We start from the raw sequence: 21,951 nt of genomic DNA, 5'->3' as shown, positions 1-21,951 counted from the left end.
CGTAGGATTTCGCTGCGCATGCTCTCTCTGCCTCCCTGCACACGTAACGGGTAACCAAGCAAAGTCCTTTGCTTAGTTACCCGATATTTACCCTGGCTACGTGAATAGGGAGCCGACACTTCCCCGCTCGGCTCCGCCCCCTCCTGCACTCGGAATGTACACACACACACTCACACTCACCTGTCCCCAGCCATGCAGTCCCCGGCACTGACGTCCTCAGCCCCGCTCGGCTCCACCCACCCCGCACTCCGCCGCCCACATACATGGCCCCGCTCAGCTCCACCCACCTCGCACTCCGCCGTCCGCACACGTGGCCCCGCTCGGCTCCACCCACCTCGTACTCCGCTGTCCACACACATTCTTGGTGGCCGACTGCTGAGAGCGATCAGCTGATCGCTCTCATTAGCCGGCCGCCGGGAGATCATCTGTTCATTCTCAAAAGCCGGACGGCTAATGAGAGCGATCAGCTGATCGTTCTCTCTTTTACAACGGAGTCCGACAAGGAAGTTTATTCTTGTCATCCGTTGTACAACGCATCAGTCACAAGCGTCAAGCAACGCATGTGACCGATGCAAAACAATGGAAATGTGAACCTAGCCTAACTGCTAGATCTGCAACAGAGAGCAGGGTGTGTTTGCTCTGGCCAATTATCATGTATGAGAATTCCTAGTAATGTTTGTTCCTGATAACCATAGAGTGTTAACAGTCTACCTATTGAGCACCCCAATGAACGAGCGAAGCACTTGCAGTAAAATGGTTTTTAACATTGCTTAAAAATCATAGTTCTTGGCAGCAGATCATAATATGGAAACAGGACAGATGCTGCAGAGGCCAATAGTGTTTTATGTGAATAAAATGATTGAATGCATAGGAGTCAAGTGGGCAGTCCTATTGAATGGATGTATGCCGGTGCATGCAGGTAGCTGTCAGTCACTGAGCAGGCTCCACCACTTGACTTATATGATTACAAATACAAGGGATTTAATGAATCTTATCCAACAAACCAATGTGTGCTCAGCTTGTCTATCTCTCCACCATAGGCTATGTGTCCACGGTAGAATGTTGCTGCGGATTTTTCTGCATGAAAATCCGCGACAAATCCGCACCTTTTTTTTGCCGCGGATTTACCGCGGAATTGCCGCGGATTTTGATGCGGATTTTTTTTTTTTTTCCCAATTCTGAAGCCAAAATCCAGATCAAAATTCGCAACAATAATTGACATGCTGCAGATTTTTCCGGATCAAAATCCGCGGCAAATCCGCTGCGGAAAAATCCGCAGCATGGACACAGCATTTCCAAAATGCCATTGAAATGGCTGGGAAGTGCCGCTGCTGCAGATTTTCGGAAAATCCGCGGCTTTTCCGCGAGAAATCCGCGGCAAAAATCCGCGCATTTTCCGCAGCGTGGACACATGGCCATACTGTGCACACATTGCAATGCAGGTACAATGTGATAGGTTCCCTTTACAATGACTGGAATTTACTTTTTTCTCTGTACTAAATCTACTCCCCTTCCTGAATGAGCAGAACATTTATGTAAGAAGGTAAATACAATACCGTGATCACATGGATGACGCCACATTCCAGCTGTCTTATTTTGTGAGTTTTTTGCTTTTTTGAAAAAGATCTTTTTATGGAAAAAAAAAACGCATTGTTGCACAATTCACCAACTTCATTGTTGAGGAAATGTACAATAAAAGAAACACAGAGACAAGTAAAAGGAACATGATAAAATCCTTAAAATGCACAGGGCATTTAATAACCAAAGAAAACTAGAAATATAAACTCCTGAGTAGTGATGAGCGAGTACTAAAAAGCTCGGGTGCTCGAGGCTCGGGCCGAGCATCCCAAGATACTCGTGTACTTGGCCCGAGCACCGAGCCCAATGTTATCCTATGGGGGACCCGAGTATTATTCTGAAATGACCACCGGCAGCATGTAGAAACCATAAAACTGTAAATTAAAAAAAAAAACGTGCGTGTGTGTGTAAGCGTGCATATATATATACACGCGGAGTGGAGTGCAGGAGGGGCCGTAGCCGAGCGGGGAAGTGTCGGGCTAAAGGCACGGTCATGCTGTGAGGGCCGGCCAATCACTGCAATTCCACAACAGGGCTGTGGCATTGCAGTGGTCTGCCAGCCAATCCCTGCATAAGGGCTGGCTCTAAAAAGAGCGCCAACATGAAGACCACGAGTACAGCACGAGTATTGCGAGATTACTCGGTCCCCGCCGAGTAGCCCGAGTACAGTGATACTCGTGCGAGTACCGAGTAGTAACAAGCATACTCGCTCATCACTACTAAGCGTGCATATATATATACACGTGGAGTGGAGTGCGGGAGGGGCCGTAGCCGAGCAGGGAAGTGTCGGGCTAAAGGCAGGTCATGCTGTGAGGGCCGGCCAATCACTGCATAAGGGCTGGCTCTAAAAAGCGCGCCAACATGCAGGACCACGAGTACAGCACGAGTATCGCGAAATTACTCGGTCCCCGCCGAGTAGCCCGAGTACAGTGATACTCGTGCGAGTACCGAGTACTGACAAGCATACTCGCTCATCACTACTCCTGAGTTATTCCGGGTAATAAGCACTTGGTAACACACAGTAAGGCCAGGGCCACACGGGGATCTACTGTGATCCTCGCATGACACTTGGCTCACACTGGCAGCACAGCAGGAGCAGAGTGTCATGCAAGTGTCCCTGCGACTGAGGTCCGATCAGACCACAGCTGCGGGGGACGGACCAGCTCTGAGGAGGGGAGGGCCATCGCTGAGGAGGGGAGGGAGGGATTTATCTCCCTCTCTCCTCCGTTGCCGGCTATTGCAATTCTCGCCCTGCACTCGCGGTACACCAGTGTACTGCGAGTGCAGTGCGATTTTTCTCTCGCTCCATAGACTTGAATGGGTGCGAGAGAAACAATTGCATCGCATTGCACCCGCAGCATGCTGCGATTGTTTTCTCGGTCCAATTAGGGCTGAGAAAATAATCGCTCATGGGTGCTGGCACACAGGCTAATATTGATCCGAGTGGAATGCGATGTTTTATCTCAAGCCACTCACTCCGATTTTCATGCCGTGTGTCTGAGGCCTAACAGTCACCATCAGAGTACATGAAATTAGGACAATTGGCCTTAGGCTATGTTTACATCATGCTTTTGCCCATCTAAAGCACTTAAGAGATTTAGAGCAGATCCAGAAACAGGGCCATTTTAATGGGGCTCATATTGTATATAAGGGGACTATGTGGGGGATCATACTATATAAAGGGGTCTGCATGGAGGCTAATACTGTTTAAAGAGGGGCTATGTGAGACTGATACTGTTTATGAAGAGGCTATTTAGGGGGTCACACTGTATATAGCGGGACTGTGTTGGGGCTCATACTGTGTATAAGGCTATATGGAGAAAACCTGGAGAAGATCTGTATGGAGGATTGGGCCAAAATCCCTGCTGCAGTGTGTACAAACTTGGTCAGCATACTTAAAGGTAACCTAAATTCTAACCTAGCAGCAGTGACATGTGTGGGCTCAAAATCCCTGCCTGACCTTTCCTGTCTAATAATATTGTGTAAAAGCAAAGTATAAAAAAGGTTTACAACTTATGTTTTCCCTATGCTAATAAGTGCTGGGACTAGTCACAAGGGCGATGTGGACTAGTCATGGTATCTCGCCTCTGTGGGTGAGATACCATGATTTCAATGAGCCAACGTCACCACCAGCTAATGGAAATTGCGCACATGCGGGCACCACGCTCCAAGCTTCAGATGCACTCCGTAAAAAAATCCCCTCTGTCGCCATTTTCCAAGACCTATAACGTTCACATTTTTCTGGATCTGAGGCTGTATAACGGGTTATGTTTTTGCGCACTCAGCTGAAGTTTTTATTGATATCTTTTTTGGATAAATGCAATGTTTTAATTGACTCTGAGAGTATTTTATTGCATTGTTGCGGCAGCCCTAAAAATATAATTCTGGCATTCTAATTTTTTTTGTTACACTGTTTACCAATCGGATTCATTTATTTTATATTTTGATAGATAGACATTTCAGAAAGCAGATACCAAATTTGTGTATTTTTTATTTATTTTTAATTATTATATTTTCAATTGTACAAAAGGGGGGTGACTTAAACGTATGAGTTTTGTTTTTTATATTTTTTAAAACTTTTTTTTACTTTTTATTGTATTTACTAGTCCCCTTAGGGGGTTTGAAGTTGTGGTCATCCAATCGCTTGTGCTGTACACAGCAGTGCATCAGCTGTGCTCTGTTAAGAAGAAATAAAGATCTCCTGTGAATGCCAGCTCGCAGACGCTATTCACAGGAACAGCATCATGACAGACAAAGGGGTCATCAGCTGACGCCTTTCTGTCATGACAATCGATTATTGCCCAGCGATGACGTCAAAGGGGACCCCGATGAAAGCGGGGAATGGTACTCTGCCCTGCCGGTGGGATTTAACTGTTTAATGGCTGTTAGAGGCACATTTCGGCTAATCAGATCAGCCGAAATGAGCAGGGAAAGATGTGGGTTCGGAGTGAGAGCCCGCATCAAAGCAGGGACACGTCCTATGACATACCAGTCTGTCATAGGTCGTGAAGGGGTTATTATTTAGCAGAATTAATTTAAGCCTATCAGTACAGTCCTTTACAACAGTCACAGTATCTCATAGTCTTAAGGGTGCTTTAAACGCTGCGACATCGCTAGCGATAGCTAGTGATGTCGTGTGCGATAGCACCCGCCCCCGTCGTTCGTGCGACATTTGGTGATCGCTGCCGTAGCGAACATTATCGCTACGGCAGCGTCACACGCACATACCTTTTCAGCGACGTCGCTGGAGACACCGAACAATCCCTCCTTCAAGGGGGAGGTGCGTTCAGCATCATAGCGACGTCACTGCGGCGTCACAAAACGGCCGCCCAATAGAAGAGGAGGGGCGGAGATGAGCGGCCGGAACATACCGCCCACCTCCTTCCTTCCTCATTGCTGGTGGAGGCAGGTAAGGAGATGTTTGTCGTTCCTGTTCCTGTGTGCTGCCGCAGGAACGATGAACAACCTCGCTACTGACCAGACAATGATTTTTGGTAAATGAACGACATGTCACAGACCAACGATTTTTGCCTCTTTTGCGATCGTTTAAGGTCGCTCATAGGTGTTACACGCTGCGATGTAGCTAACGACGCCGGATGTGTGTCACAAACACCGTGACCCCGACGATATATCGTTAGCGATGTCGCAGCGTGTAAAGCACCCTTTAGAGCCATATTTTATTCACAACAGAACATACAACACAGATCAGAAGGTGAATGTTTGACATATTTCCATTTCATTAAAAAAAAATCAATAAATTAACTTATTTAGAAATTTATCATAGTAACATTTCTCAAAAAAGCTAGGACATGGCCATGTCTACCATTGTGTAGCATCTCTTCTTCTTTTCACATCACTCTGTAAACGTCTGGGACGTTAGGAAAGCAATTGCGTTTTGGGTGAGAAATGTCCCATTCTTGTCTAATGTAGGATTCTAACTAGTTAACAGTCCAGGACCTTCTTTGCCAAGCGTTTCATTTCATAATGTACTATTGGTTCATCACCACAAACTCTTCTTTTGCGAAGCCATTGTCTTGATGAAATATGCAAGCTCTTCCTTGAAATAGACATTGCCTGGATGGGAGCATATATTGTTTCAAAACCTCTAAATAATGTTCAGCATTCATACCCGTGTTTTTCCAAAAATAAGACACTGTCTTATATTTTTTTGCCCCCCAAAATAACACTAGGGCTTACTTTTGGAGGAGGTCTTATTCTTGGAGAAACATGGTTGGGGGGTAAATTTACCCCCCAAAAAAGCGGATCCCCCACTTCCCAGGAGACTCATACTTACCAGACCCGGACGTCTGCGTGGCTCCCAGGTCCTCCCTGTGATCTCTGGTGGGTGCTGCACACCGTCCTCCCCTGCTTCTGACCAACACACACACACACACACACATCAGATCACAGACACACTCACACACATCAGATCACACACACACAACAGATCACTCACTCATCACATCCAGTGTTAAAGAATACTTCAGGCCGCATGGAATCATGGGAGGAACTCAAGTGTTGCAGGTCCTGTAAGTTAGCATTGAAGCAGGTCCTTGCGCTCCACTGCACAGCTTCTTAGGATTCTGCCAGTGAGAAAAAATCGTGTCGCTGGATGTGGTGAGTGTGTGTGTGATCTGATGGGTGTATGATCTGATGCGTGTGTGATCCGGTGTGTGTGTGATTCGATGTTTGTGTGTTTGATCTGATGTGTGTGGCGGTGTGATCACTGCAGGTCCTCCCGCTCGGTGTCGGGTGAGTGTGATTGCTGGGTGTCTGCTTTCCATAAAGAAGTGTCCTGCAGTATTTTTTAACTTTTTTAGTGCATGGACACTTCATTATTGAACGACGACTAGGGCTTATTTTTGGAGTAGGGCTTATATTTAAAGGGAACCAATCATCAGGATTTTCGTATATAACCTGAAGCCAGTGCTATACTGGCACTATCTGGCTGATTCTATACATACCATTGGTGGGCAGCTTGGATGTTTAGGTTTTGAATTCCAAGAAAATGAAGTTTGTAAAATGAGCAGCTGCTTGAGTGACCGTTGCACTGGAGCAGATAATATATTCATAGTTATCCCCTCCCCCTGTAAGAATTAGCATAAGCGTTATACAAACGACTCAGTTTGTCTAGCAGGACCTCTGTGAGGTCATACCCACCATGTTACCTGGTATCCAGCTTTGGTGGCTGAGGCCCCGCCCCTTCTGGTCACATGGGTATGACCTCACCACATTATTATTATTATTTTCAAATTAAATGGAAAAAATGTCTAACTTTGAACTTCTGATCTATGATGTGTTGTGCATAAAATGTGGCTATACAAGATTTACAAATCATTGCATTCATATTTTCTTTACATTGTACACAGTGTACCAATGTTTGGGGAAATAGGGTTGTACGTTAGCAATAGTCATGTTATCAGAAATGCAAAATACCATAAAGGCTTTATATATAGCAGCATCTCTCTCCCCACACTCAGAATAGTTTATTTAAAAATCTATGAGCCGTAGCCAGGAAATCAGGAAAAAGTGATTTGTAAGGTTTGCTCAAAAGTTACTTCCAAGGTAAATTCCTGGCGGTCCAACCACTGGGACCTACATCCCAAAAATGGGATTCTAAAGAGCCTCATCTGAATAGAACAGATGTCAAGCATGCGTACTTTTGTTTCATCTATACTTAATATGCACACCAGAGGGAGCGGATCCCTGTGCTTGGTTGATCCCCAGCACTCCCATCTAATATATAAAGCTCAGTGTATGTGTGTATGTGTGTATGTGTGTATGTGTGTATGTGTGTATGTGTGTATGTGTGTATGTGTGTGTATGTGTATGTCCGCTAAAGGAATCCGCACCGTCGCATGTACAATCACGAAATTTTGCACAGACGCCCCAAGTGACTCAGGGAGCATCGTAGACTATGTTTGGGTGGGAAAATTTAACCCCGTGCTTTCCAGTTACGTTAAAAAATCCTACAGCCATTAAACTGAATGGAGCTGGGAGCTATAGTAGGCTATAAATAGCAACGGTCAGTGGTTGCTATAGGAACAAAATAAACTGTTAGAATAAGATAGGATAGAGGATAGAGAGAGACAGAAAAAGACAGACAGACAGAGAGACAGACTGTGCAAAGAGACAGCCGGAGAAAGAGACAGCCAGAGAAAGAGAAAGCCGGGCAAAGAGACAGCCAGGCAAAGAGACAGCCCGGGAAAGAGACAACCCGGCAAAGAGACAGCCGGCAAAGAGACAGCCGGGCAAAGAGACAGCCCGGGAAAGAGACAACCCGGCAAAGAGACAGCCGGCAAAGAGACAGCCGGGCAAAGAGACAGCCCGGGAAAGTGACAACCCGGCAAAGAGACAGCCGGGCAAAGAGACAGCCGGGCAAAGAAACAGACCAGGAAAAGAGACAGACCAGGAAAAGAGATAGCCCGGGAAAGAGACAGCCCGGCAAACAGACAGCCGGGGAAAGAGACAGCCCAGCAAACAGACAGACCAGGAAAAGAGACAGCCCTGCAAAAATACTGCCCGGGAAAGAGAGAGCCCGGGAAAGAGAGAGCCCGAGAAAGAGACAGCCCGAGAAAGAGACAGCCCGGGAAAGAGACAGCCCGGGAAAGAGACAGCCCGGGACAGAGACAGCCCGAGAAAGAGACATCCCGAGAAAGAGAAAGCCGGGCAAAGAGACAGCCAGGCAAAGAGACAGCCCGGGAAAGTGACAACCCGACAAAGAGACAGCCGGCAAAGAGACAGCCGGGCAAAGAGACAGACCAGGAAAAAGACAGCCCGGGAAAGAGACAACCCGGCAAAGAGACAGCCGGGCAAAGAGATAGCCGGGCAAAGAAACAAACCAGGAAAAGAGACAGACCAGGAAAAGAGATAGCCCGGGAAAGAGACAGCCCGGCAAACAGACAGCCGGGGAAAGAGACAGCCCGGCAAACAGACAGCCGGGCAAAGAGACAGACCAGGAAAAGAGACAGACCAGGAAAAGAGACAGCCCTGCAAAAAGACTGCCCGGGAAAGAGAGAGCCCGGGAAAGAGAGAGCCCGGGAAAGAGACAGCCCGAGAAAGAGACAGCCCGAGAAAGAGACAGCCCGGGAAAGAGACAGCCCGGGAAAGAGACAGCCCGAGAAAGAGACAGCCCGAGAAAGAGACAGCCCGGGAAAGAGACAGAGAGAGAGAGACAGCCCGAGAAAGAGACAGCCCGGGAAAGAGACAGCCGGGCAAAAAGACAGAGAGAGAGAGAGACAGATACAGAGATTGAAACAGACTGATGGAAATACAGAGAGATCGAAACAGACAGACAACGAAAGAAACAGACAGACAGCGACTGGGAGAGAGACAGAGAGACAGTTACTATCCCAGGTAACAACCGGGTACTACTGCTAGTCTAATATATAAAGCTGAATGTATGTGTGTGTGTGTATGTATGTCCGGGATTGGCATCTGCACCGTCGCAGCTACAGCCACAACATTTTGCACACTCACATGTATGGCCCCCGAGAGCGTCATTGGCTATGTTTTGAGAGGAAATTTTAACCTCGCGCTTTACAGTTATTCGCCAAAAAACCTGCCTCCATTAAAGCGAATGGAGCTGGGAGCCACAGTACAGCCAGAACTTCAGAAGAATGCGCAGCCACGCCCTTAAATGGAAAGTTGGTGTGTCACAATGCAGCCAGGGAAAGAGACAGACACAGACAGGGAAAGAGGCAGACACAGACAGGGTAAGAAACAGACATATACAGGGTAAGAGACAGACACAAAGAGACAGACACAGACAAAGAGACAGACTACATAGGGTAAGAGACAGACACAGACAAAGAGACAATAGGATAAAGAGTTGCACACCAGTCACAATGTATAGGGGAATAATGAAAAGCATAACTGCTATATGAATACTAGACTGAAAAATACAATGGACTATCTGAAATAAGTGAAAAACATGAAAATGGTATCTGCATAACTGCTATGAAAAATAGAAATGAGAGATATTTAGCCATTGTATTGATCAATGCAAAGGAGCCCCAAAACCAAACGCCAAGGTAATCTCTATTTTTGGGGTCCCTAACCTATGTGTAACCTCACCTGCAGTTAAAAGACAAAGACAAAGAGACAGACTGACAGGGAAAGAGACAGACAGGGAAAGAGAGGGAAAGAGAGAGACAAGTTAAGAGACAGACACAGACAGGTAAAGAGATAGACACAGACAAAGAGACAGAGACAGACACAGGGAAACAGACAGACAGGGAAAGAGAGGGAAAGAGACAGACAGGGTAAGAGACAGACACAGACAGGTAAAGAGACAAAGAGACAGACAGAGGTAAAGAGGGAAAGAGACAGACAGGGAAAGAGAGGGAAAGAGACAGACAGGGAAAGAGAGGGAAAGAGACAGACAGGGAGAGAGACAGACAGGGAAAGTGACAGAGATAGATAGACAGACAAGGAAAGAGATAGATAGACAGACAGGGAAAGAGATTGAGACAGACGGACGGAGAAAGAGACAGAGACAGTCAGAGACAGACAGGGAAAGAGAGAGACAGACAAAGAGATAGAGAGAGAGAGAGACAGAGAGATATATACAGAGGGGGAGACAGACAGCGAATGGGAAAGAAACAGAGAGACAGTTACTATCCCGGGCATTGATACATTACATTAATACAATATTTATACATTCTATCCCGGGAATGTTAATTGATTCTATTTTGTTAACAACAGTTATTAACCCGGGCGTGTGTATGTAAGTGTGCATGTATGTTGTTAACAGCAGTTATTAACCGGGGCGAAGCCGGGTAGTAAAGCTAGTTGAGAATAAAAGGAGTGGAGGTGACTATGCTTGTCCCCTGCTACATTCAAATCGGGCTCTTGAGAGCACTATATTAGCATGGCTTGGGGTAATAATGGTCAGACCCCCAGCAATCATGAATTGATCCCCTATCCGATATTGGATAATTTCCAATCTTGGTGCAAACTCTTTAATGCACACGTTACTACTACCAATCCAAGTTACAAAGGATTAACTAAGAAACCAGGTAACAGAACTACAAAAAATACTTGGAAAAAGAAGTGAAAGAAGTTAGAAAGGATGATGTACAGAAGACAGACATGAAGATGTGAAACTGTAATCCATCTTATTAGATACACATGCTTGTTACCACTTATCAGTCATTTCTGCTCTCCTTCACTGATTAATTTACTCTAAAAAAGTCAAAGCTGTCTTCAGATCTCTTGACTTAGGGATCAGATTACAGCCACTACCTATAGAAGTCTATGGAGAGATGAAGAAGGAAGAGCTGGAGGGAGACTGGATAGAAACTGCTCAGGCTTCTAGTGACCATAGTGTACAATGGGGAAAGCTGTTAAAAATATGCAAGTTATAAGTCATTTAATGGTCAGAAGCACATGCCACTGAAAACATCCACACATTTTCTCTTGTAGATTTTATGATGCGGATCCACAAATATTACATGTGGATCTGTGATGCCCCTGACTCTATCAGGGTGTCACAGGGAACTGTACCCCTGTCTCTCATGGTGCAGAACTCACCCTCCATGGTTCTGGGTTCCTACACACTGGTATTGCTTCCATCAGCACTCAAATCCTAACCACACCTCACACCCCACCATGTCAGGCACACCAGTGGGTGGTCTAGCTGGAAGAGGGCCACCAACCTAGGGGTCAGGCAAACTGGTGGGAGGGAGGAATTCAGTTCAGCAGTGGCTCCCAAAGAGTGAGGAGTTGGGGAATTGTAGCTCCCTGTGTGAACTTGGTTGGGTCGCAGACGGTGGTCTGGGACCAGAGGAGTCGGAGACCTGGTCGCAGGGTATTGGGAGAGGGTGCCCAGACTTAAGCGGGCATTACACGCAACGACATCACTAACAAGATGTCGTTGGGGTCACGGAATTCGTGACGCACATCCGACCTCGTTAGCGACGTTGTTGCGTGTGAAACGCAGGAACGACCGTTAACGATCAAAATTACTTTCCTAATCGTTGATCGTTGACGCGTCGTTCCTTTCCCAATTATCGTTGCTGTTGCAGGACGCAGGTTGTTCGTCGTTCCTGAGGCAACACACATCGCTATGTGTGACACCGCAGGAACGAGGAACATCACTGTACCTGCGGCCGCCCGCAATGAGGAAGGAAGGAGGTGGGCGGGATGTTCCAGCTGCTCATCTCCGCCCCTCCGCTTCTATTGGGCGGCCGCTTAGTGATGTCGCTGTGATGCTACACGAACCGCCCCCTTAGAAAGGAGGCGGTTCGCCGGCCACAGCGACGTCGCTAGGCAGGTAAGTATGTGTGACGGGTCCTAGCGATGTTGTGAGCCACGGGCAGCAATTTGCCCGTGACGCACAACTGACGGGGGCGGGTGCTTTCACGAGCGACATCGCTAGCGATGTCGCTGTGTGTAAAGCCTACTTTAGTTTTGGAGAACGGTCGGCACCAGAAGTCCACTAACCGGACCGGTACCGAGCATGGCGGGGTACAGGACCCTAGATCAGGGAGTAGCTTCACGCAACCTGATAATTCACCTGTGGAGGATAGTCTCTTTATGAACTTTCCCCAAGAGCTCACAGATCGAAGGCATCAACACAACGAGGGGGATAGGGCCTTCCAGCTTATGCAGCCCACTGAAATCCCAAGAGTCAGCCATCGAGAGCACAGCTCTACTATTTCAATATAGGGAGCGGGACCCCGACCTCTTCAGGCCGAAGGGTCACTCAGGAACATCTACACAATTGTGCATGGAGGCAGGCTATGGACCACTAAGCAATACCAGTGGGAACGGACACTCGGACGGGCTCCCCAGAGTGGCAGCGGCACCCAGAGACTTGGTTTACTTCTGTGTCAGAGTCTGCTTATTGGCCTCACTAACAACTGCACTGCCTGAGTGAGTACACTTGCCTCCCCGGGTCCTGACCTGCCCAAATCACCTCCACCATACTGTTCCACCTCCCTTCGGATCCCTGGGGCCCTCCTTACCCGTGGAGGGATCACCATCTAGCTGCCCCGCTCCATCAGCCCTGGGTACTCGAATCAGCAGTGGCGGTACTCCTCGTTACCGCACACCACGGGTGGCGTCACGAACTGTCCCCTTGTAAATAATCCCCCCTTTTTATTCGAGTGGCCGCTGACCCCCGTGTCCGGGGACCCTAGAGCCACAGGAAAACCCCCGGATCCGAGCAGTCCGACTGCTGCAGGGGCGGAACAGATCCAGTTGTGGATTTGGTGAAGATTTCACGTTAGACATTGTGAAGGGTGAAATTCACAGTGAAAATACATACAACGAATTCTGTGGACCTGCAGGTCAGTTATACAGGGAAAGTAGAGAGTGAGTAAAGACAGCAATGTACGTGCATGGCAGCCAGTCTTCCTTCAGTATCCCATAGGAAACAGTGGCAATTTCAAAGGACAGGTCAGGGGTAAGAGAACCCATTATAGAGATAGGTTTGGGTCCCAAAGGTGGTGTCCACATCTAAGGTATCAGCATATTCTATGAAGATGGCATAACTAATGCGGGCGTCACACGAGACGAGCTATCGCGCAATGCATCGTCGGGGGTCACGGTTTTTGTGACGCACATCCGGCATCGCTTGCGACGTCGTTTCGTGTGACACCTCCGAGTGACGCAGAATCACTCACAAATCGTGAGTCGTGTACTCGTCGCTTATTTTTAAAATATTGTTTATTTTTAATGGCGCCGGTTGTTCATCGTACCCGGGGCAGCACACATCGCTCCATGTGACACCCCAGGAACGATGAACACAGCTTACCTGCGTCCCGCGGCTCCCGCCGGCAATGCGGAAGGAAGGAGGTGGGCGGGATGTTTACCTCCGCCCCTCCGCTTCTATTGGCCGGCCGCTGTGTGACGTCGCTGTGACGCCGAACATCCCTCCCCCTTCAGGAAGAGGATGTTCGCCGCCCACAGCGAGGTCGCTCAGCAGGTAAGTACGTGTGACGGGGGTTTAACGACTTTGTGCGCCACATGCAACTAATTGCCCGTGACGCACAAACGACGTGGTCGGGTACGATCGCTCGTGCAATCGCACGATAGATCGTACCGTGTGAAGCCTGCATAACGCGAGAATATCCCTTTAACAGCTATATGGTGTAACACTAATTTCCTTATTTCCAAAAGAACATTCTTTAGAATAAATTTTAATGGTTGTCTGAAAGAATGCCTTAGTGTATAAAGTACATATAAATAATAATGCCTGGCATGCTAATCATAAAACAACAAAATGCGTAGGTTTTGTATTACTTGTATAAGCAAACAATGCGTATTACATATTCATTTCTGGAATCCATAAGTATGTGATGTTCACATGAGCACAGACTATCCTGTATACATCCGTATGAAAACACTCCCTCCTTCACGCACTGGTATTCTGTTATTATACCTGTGTTACACACACTAATGACCTATAAAAGGTATTTATAGACAAGGCGAAACATAATAAAGGCATAAGAGACACACAATACATGGAATATAGATCTCATAACCAGCCTGCTCCCCAAGCATCTGCTAATGATGATGATTAGTGATGAGCGAGCGTGTTCGATACTACGATACTCGATACGCGTTCCTTGGGCACGCTCACTCGTTACTGAGCCCGAGTATCGCGGTTGCTCAAGCGCCATACTCAAGTCCCCTCCCCGCATGTTTTGCGGCCGTTTGACAGCCAATCAACATGCAGGGATTGCCTGCTATACACAGTAATGCGGTAACCATGTTGGCTACTAGCATTAGTGTGATTGGCAAGCCGCGTCATGTCATCAGGTCTTATATAAGACCCGGTGGTGCAATGCTCGGCACACTCTCCTATGGAAGCAGTTCAGGGAGAGTTGATCTATGAAAGAGAGCTTTGATTACAGCAGGCATATAGGCAGTGTTTCATTTCTATTGCAGTAATTGTATACCACCGCTGCATCATTAAAACAAAATGTGTTTATTTAAAATAAAATCATTTTCTGGGTTAGTAATGGGATGTCTAATAGAAACTTCGCCATTATTAACACCGGGTTTGATGCCAGCTGACACTACACAGCTGACATCAACCCCAACTACCATTACCCCGATTACCACCGCACCAGGGCAATCGGGAAGAGTCGAGGCAAAGTGTCAGGATTGGAGCATCTAATGTGATGTGCCAACTCTGGGGCGGCTGCAAGTTGGTATTTTTAGGCTGGGAAGGCCCCAATAACCATGGACTTTCACAGCCTGGTAATATCAGCCCACAGCTGTCTGCTTTACTTTTGGCTGGTTATCAAACATGGGGGGGCCCTTATGTCATTTTTTTAAACTATTAATTTATTAGGTTAAACCAGGCTAAACAAATGGAAATGCTCTCATTGACTTCCATTATACTTGTTTCTTGAATCGAGCCTGTCCGAGAGTCTAACCTGCTCCATTCGAGTACTGAGTACTTGAGCATTTTAATGCTTCTCATCACTAATGATGATAATAACCGTTTATACATCTCTGATTACCCGCTGAGTCTACACAAATACACCTGGAATGGATATACTTAGCATGGTAATCACTGAGCTAGAGGGCAAATAAGGCAGGGATCCCACAGATATCTGCTGGATAGTATGGCGACTGAGTGCAGAGTGCAGGCTGTCACAATCATGCACACTGCAGGTTAGAAATGAAAGCCACACTCAGCTTGTTATAGGAGCTGCCGTCACATGTGCTAAGAGAGTTTGCTGCAGGATAGTCGAGCTGATCCTTAGACCCTAAGGAATGCGGCCTCCGTCAGACTGCATGCTTTATATTACTGTATAAGAAAGCACAATAGTGAGTATTGGAGGCCTCAAACTCACTAAATATTTTCGTGCTCAGAAGGAATATAATAATCCAAAGGCTTGGTTTTGTCTTCAGTACAGAACGTGATACGTGAATAAATTGTAAACGTGATTTATTGATTCACCAACAAGAAGTAAACACATATTCCACCGTTTCAGCTATAAAGCGAGTGTCTATGAGAACAGCATGTGCAGCCATTATTATACCGTCCTACACACAGAAATCCAGAAAGCCAAAACGGGGAATATACTATATCTGTTTACTTCATGTCAGTGAATCAATAAATCACAACTTTTCCAATTTATTGAAGGGTCATATTCTGTGCTGAAGACAAAACCAAGCCATTGTATAAAAGGCACAGCAGCATTTTCATATCAATCCATATATATGTAATAACATATATTTATCAATCATATCTACCATAAGTAGTTTTTATACATCTAGGCATCTATTTAATACATGAAACAGATAGATAGATAGATAGATAGATAGATAGAGAGATAGATACGATAGATAGATAGATAGATAGATAGATAGATAGATAGATAGATAGATGGATAGAGGGATAGATAGATAGATAGATAGATAGATACATGGATAGAGAGATAGATAATGGATGGACAGATAGATAGATAATGGATAGATAGATAATAGATAGATAGATAATGGATAGATGATAGATAGATAGATAGATAGATAATGGAAGGATGGAGGGATAGATAGATAGATAGATAGATAATAGATAGATAAATAATGGATAGATAGATAGATAATGGATAGATAGATAATGGATAGATAGGTAATACGATACGATAGACTTTATTGATTCCGTGGGAAATTATGGTATCAGAGCAGCACAACTTAAATAATAACATGAATTACTTAATTGACAAGACAGTAGAGTTGACAGAAGAACATTATACATTAGATTAGGTCATACACAGCGGGTAAACTGAGAAGTAGAAGAAATAAAGAAGGAAACATTCACCTTGATGATTTAACACTAATGTTATTGTTGTAATAGATAGATAGATAGATAGATGGATAGAATCATAGAGAGATAGATACTATAGAGAGATAGATACTATAGAGAGATAGAGAGATAGATACATAGATAGATAGATACTATAGATAGATTGATAGATGGATAGATAGATAGATAATAGAGGTATAGATATAGATACTATAGATAGATAGATGATAGATAGATAGATAGATAGGTAGATAGAATCATAGAGAGATAGATAGATAGATGGATAGATAGATAGATAGATAGATAGATAGATACTATAGATAGATAGATAGATAGATACTATAGATAGATAGATAGATGGATAGATAGATAATAGATAGATAGATAGATAGATAGATAGATAGAGGGATAGATAGATAATGACACATGGAGTGCCAGCTTTGAGCAGCCTCTCCACTGCCAGCTCAGGGCAGCCTCTCCACTGCCAGCTCTGGGCAGCCCCTTCAGTGCCAGCTCTGGGCAGCCCCTTCAGCGCCAGTTCTGGTGGGAAGCCCCTTCAGTGCCAGCTCTGGGCAGCCCCTTCAGTGCCAGCTCAGGGCAGCCTCTCCACTGCCAGCTCTGGGCAGCCCCTTCAGTGCCAGCTCTGGGCAGCCCCTTCAGTGCCAGCTCAGGGCAGCCTCTCCACTGCCAGCTCTGGGCAGCCCCTTCAGTGCCAGCTCTGGGCAGCCCCTTCAGCGCCAGTTCTGGTGGGCAGCCCCTTCAGTGCCAGCTCTGGGCAGCCCCTTCAGTGCCAGCTCAGGGCAGCCTCTCCACTGCCAGCTCTGGGCAGCCCCTTCAGTGCCAGCTCAGGGCAGCCTCTCCACTGCCAGCTCTTGGCAGCCCCTTTAGTGCCAGCTCAGGGCAGCCTCTCCACTGCCAGCTCTTGGCAGCCCCTTTAGTGCCAGCTCAGGGCAGCCTCTCCACTGCCAGCTCAGGGCAGCCTCTCCACTGCCAGCTCTGGGCAGCCCCTTCAGTGCCAGCTCTGGGCAGCCCCTTCAGCGCCAGCTCTGGTGGGCAGCCCCTTCAGTGCCAGCTCTGGGCAGCCCCTTCAGTGCCAGCTCAGGGCAGCCTCTCCACTGCCAGCTCAGGGCAGCCTCTCCACTGCCAGCTCAGGGCAGCCTCTCCACTGCCAGCTCAGGGCAGCCTCTCCACTGCCAGCTCTGGGCAGCCCCTTCAGTGCCAGCTCTGGGCAGCCCCTTCAGTGCCAGCTCTGGGCAGCCCCTTCAGTGCCAGCTCTGGGCAGCCCCTTCAGTGCCAGCTCTGGGCAGCCCCTCCAGTAGAGCACACAGTAGGTGACACATATAGCAGCACTATACAGTATAGTCAGGGCAGACCTTCACCTCCATACCCAGCACAGCTGCCTGTGCACCTCCCTCACCTCAGCTTCCTTCTTACCGAGTACAAGGGTCAGCAGCACCGGGGCGTCCATCAATGTAGCCTGCCTGGCACATGGGGGGTGGGCGCCCGGCAGGCAGAGGCTTCCAGAGTGCAGCAGCAGCAGGGTCTCCACTTGTGGCATGCAGGCAGATAGGAGCAGGCAGGGAGGTGACCTGCTGGGCTCCTTCTATCCCGGCGACATGCCCCTCCCCTGTCACTTGTAACAGCCCTGCCCAACTCTGCCCAAAACAGGCACACCGTGCTGTTCCTGAGTATGGCGGGCTGCCAGCCCCCTCCAGCCCTGCTCCTGACGAGTCTTGTCAGAACTTCAGGACCTGGACCTGAGGCATTCCTATCATATCGAGGCAATATAAGTGACTGGCCACAGACTGCCATAGTGGAGGGGCATTGCATTCACAGTATGCTACTGAAGTGGTACCTGGCTGTTCATGCCACCTAAACAGTCCCTACAGTGATGCCCCTGGGAATGGTGGCCATACATAATACTGTGATGGCAAAGGAGTATTCAGTGATGTGTGGTGTTACTTCAGTTGATGAAATGTACATCTGTGGCACCCAGGGGGGGTTCAGGTCCGATCTGGTACCTGTTACTCGTCACCGAGCCGGTGTGGAGGTCTGCGATGCTGCGTTGGCCTGCCCAGTTTCGTGCACCGAGGTGTCCACAATAAAAGGGGGGATAGGAGGTGATAATGGGGGTTGTAGTGACGCCACTTGTGGTACGCGGCCAGGTATTAGCTGCTGTTGCTGTTCTCTGGGGCTGATGATAGTAGCAGCAAAGATGGTTTCGCTCCCCACAGGTGGAGCGGGCCCCATGGAGGATGATGAGGGGAGTAGTAATGGCGAGCACCGAGGCGCAAGGCAGCGGTGGCGGCAATAACAGGCTCACACAGTCTCTGCGGTTCCAGGTTGTTTACTCACTGTTATGCTGCGCACCCGGGTAGCACCCGCTGTGATGCGCCACGTCAAACCCGGATCCCGTTGGAGGTCAGTCTTGTGTGGTGGTCACTGGGCCCTTCCTCCTAGCACCGTGTAAGGTGGATCCCCATGGCTTAAAGCTACTTGGGAACCCCAGTCCGTGTTGAGTGAAAACTCCCGTCTCGTTTGCAGGTGCTGCAGTTCCACAATGGGGCCCGACTCTGATCAAAGCCCCGGATCCTATATGTCACTGTGCTTCAGCCCCTGTGTTGGCCAGGGAGAAATGCAATCTCCCCATCCTGACAGATTCTGAAAAACCAGCTTGAAGAATGATCTTCCCTAGGGTCTTGCACCCTATGTGGCACTGGTCCCGAGGGAGCAATGAAGCTCTCCCCTCGGCAACTGTATGAACTCCTGTGTCCCACCAGAGCCACCGGTAACACCGTCTGCTCCTTTCCACTCCTGCTGGAGAACTCTCTAACTGTTGTGTTGGCTCCTGACTCCCGCTGGTGGCTGCTCCTCCCCCGGGTCCCTGTCAGTAGTGGGTGGCTGCCCACCATGCTTGGAGACTGCCTTAGGCCCCTACCCTAGCCCGGTCCCCAGTGGGGAGGGCAACCTGGTTGTGTGTTTGAGTAGTGTAAGTGGTGAAACCTGTACCGACCTCCTCTGGATCCGGGTTGAGCACCGCACCTTAAGTGAGGTGCAGTACCCTGTGGCGACTGAGGCCTCAGGGGCGCCACACTTCCACAGCAGTACCAGGCCAGTCTGCCAATGCGTGCACCAAGGGTACAAATATTACATATTTAGCTCTGTACATTCATTACCTTTGTACGGGACTACTTGACATGTTCCTGGGGTGGAAACAGAGGGCCTTGTGCCAGAACAGTATATGGGCCCTTTGCACAATTCCATCTTGTTGATTGAAGTGGCCCTTTTACCTCGGGGCCCGCACAGGTTGCACCAATGGTATGTCCACCTCTGATGGTCAGTACTTGCGCTGTGATCACAGGAATACACAGTCTTAAAATGGGTATATGTGGCACCCCAGTGGTCCGGTTGCCACGTTAGCATTTGTAGCACCCACGGGGCAAGGGGTTATATGTACTCGTCGCCGGGCCAGTGATGTCGGATCTGGAGTGGCATGGGTGGCCCTGCTCGGCTTCGTGACCTGAGGTATACAATAAAAGGGGATTAATGGTGGATGGGATGATGGGGGTAATTGTTGTCCCATGACGCCACCTTCAGTATGCGGCCAGGGATTAGCTGCCGCTGCGGTTGCTGTCCTCTGGGACGGATGGTGTCGCAGCTCGGATAGCTCAGCTTCCCGCGGGTGAAGCTAGGCCCCAGGGAGGATGATGGTGGTAGTAGTGGCCGTTGGCGCCGAAGCGCAGGGCAACAGCGACTGCAATGAAGGGCAGACACAGTAGTTGTGGTTCCAGGTCTTTACTCACTGTCCGTGGGTTACCCGTGAGGTACCGGTCTCCGCCATGATGGGATCCAGCCAATCCCGGATAGGTTAGAGGTAGCCACCGGTATTTGAAAGTGTCCTTTCCTAGGGGATGCCCCTTCAGAAGTCAGGAACCTGAGCTGAGCCTCCTGCTCCAAGCCTCGGGTACTGTGAATAAAAAGAAGAAGTGGTGTGGTGCTGCCAGAACTGAAGTCCCGACTAGACTGAAGATTGTGTACAGGTTGCTCCTACTTTTACACCAAGTGGTCCCCGCCCCCAGGTGGTTGTCCTAGTGAGCAGGAAAGTCCCATGCATTGTGATGGGCAGCCTACCCTAGTCCAGTCCACAGTGAGAAGGTACCTAAGCTGTATGTAAGGTGAAATGTGGAAACACCGGTGATTAACCCTCTTCTTACCCGAGATGAATACTGCACCTTAAGTGAGGTGCAGTACCTTGTGGCAACTGAAGCCTCAAGGGCACCACACAATGCCCTCCTTACAGGGGGTGACGTTATACCTGGAAGCAAGAGGGGGGTCTCCCATGCTAGGTACACCAGCACTCAACACTTCCTACTCCGGACCTAGAAGGGGGAGCTCTCAGCCCAGTGGATGGGGAGATTCCCTATGAATTCTGGCCTGGAGGAGGAGTTAGTAATACACACAGACACAGACAGAAAGTGAAACTAACCAGATCAAGAGAGAAGAGTGAAGACAGTTTCTGGAAAGAGAGCTGCGCCATAGCTCTCTCAGGGCCGAGTGCAGAAAGCAGGACATCGGAGTCCTAGGCTGCGTTGGGTGTTAAAGCCCCATCAGTTAAATCCAGAAGGCAAGAGATTGCAAGTCTCCTGGCATCACAGAACGCCCGGAGGCACAGCAGCAAGTTAAAGCCCGGAGCCACGACCCACGGAGCGGTACCCGTAAAAGGCTCGCGCTGCCTGCCATATGAGCAAGAACCCAAGCCAACACAAAGAAAAGGGCCACAGTGTAGCTCCAAGCCATTGGGACTCACACACGCAACAATGAAATTGAAACACCAAGAACCAAAATGTAGGGAGTTATGGACATCACAGGATGGCTAGAGATTTTATTGATATGCAAATGATGAAAAAATGGAAATAAAATCTTCCAAAACATCTCGATTCAGCATCGAGTAATGAATGCCATAGGCAGAAATACACGCACTTACATGCCTTGTCATGCTATCGATGATGTTATTCAGGGCCGCCATCAGGGCATTACAATCGTGACTGGTGTACCGGGCCTGGTGAAGAGGGGGGGCCCGGCCGAGCCCCTCTACTCTTCACTGGGCTCCAGTCACAGTCGCAGCAGAGGGTCCCAGCAGTGTCGCTTTTTCCACTATACACATCGCTAATTTGCATCGCATGCAAATTAGCCACGTGTGCTGGAGATACCGACGATGCAGCTGCACTGGGCCCAGAGGTTCAGGGGAACTCTTGCTGGCCTGTGAGTAATGAGGGCAATCTGACCTGTTGTTGCTCTTGGTGCCGCCTCCGGATCCGCAAGGTGGCTTGAGGGATCTTCCGGATCCGGGGGTCGCGTGGATACTCCGGATAAAAGGGGATGTATTTGTACGGGATTTACCGTAATCACTGTGTGACGCCACCCACGATGTGTGGTGAGATATGGCACCACCGCTGCTGTTATGGGGTACCCGGGGGCGATGGGATGGCAGCTGGATATTAACCCCTCCGTGGGTAGAGATGGATGCCCCGGGACCCAGTGTCTCTGTGCTGAGGATGGTGATTGCAGGGGCCGGCGCGCCCGGTCAGACCGGGAGATATTGG

The 21,951-nt window shown here is 48.5% G+C and overlaps 1 protein-coding gene across 2 annotated transcripts in view; it reads right to left on the bottom strand.

Moving 5' to 3' along the window:
• The window catches only part of BTC (betacellulin), an 84,909-nt gene extending 66,944 nt beyond the window's left edge, over positions 1-17,965 (bottom strand). For both annotated transcript variants that reach the window (XR_012750584.1, XM_075337229.1), the window contains exon 1: positions 17,783-17,965. Coding sequence is in view for 1 of the 2 variants with exons in the window: in XM_075337229.1 (XP_075193344.1) it covers positions 17,783-17,906 (124 nt within the window). In the remaining variant the exon portion in view is untranslated. The remainder of the gene's footprint in view (positions 1-17,782) is intronic.
• Positions 17,966-21,951: the final 3,986 nt, after the last annotated feature.

The sequence above is a fragment of the Anomaloglossus baeobatrachus genome, chromosome 1 (genome assembly GCF_048569485.1).
Source record: "Anomaloglossus baeobatrachus isolate aAnoBae1 chromosome 1, aAnoBae1.hap1, whole genome shotgun sequence".
Classification (NCBI taxonomy): Eukaryota; Metazoa; Chordata; class Amphibia; order Anura; family Aromobatidae; genus Anomaloglossus; species Anomaloglossus baeobatrachus.
This window is presented reverse-complemented; position numbering and strand designations above follow the sequence as displayed.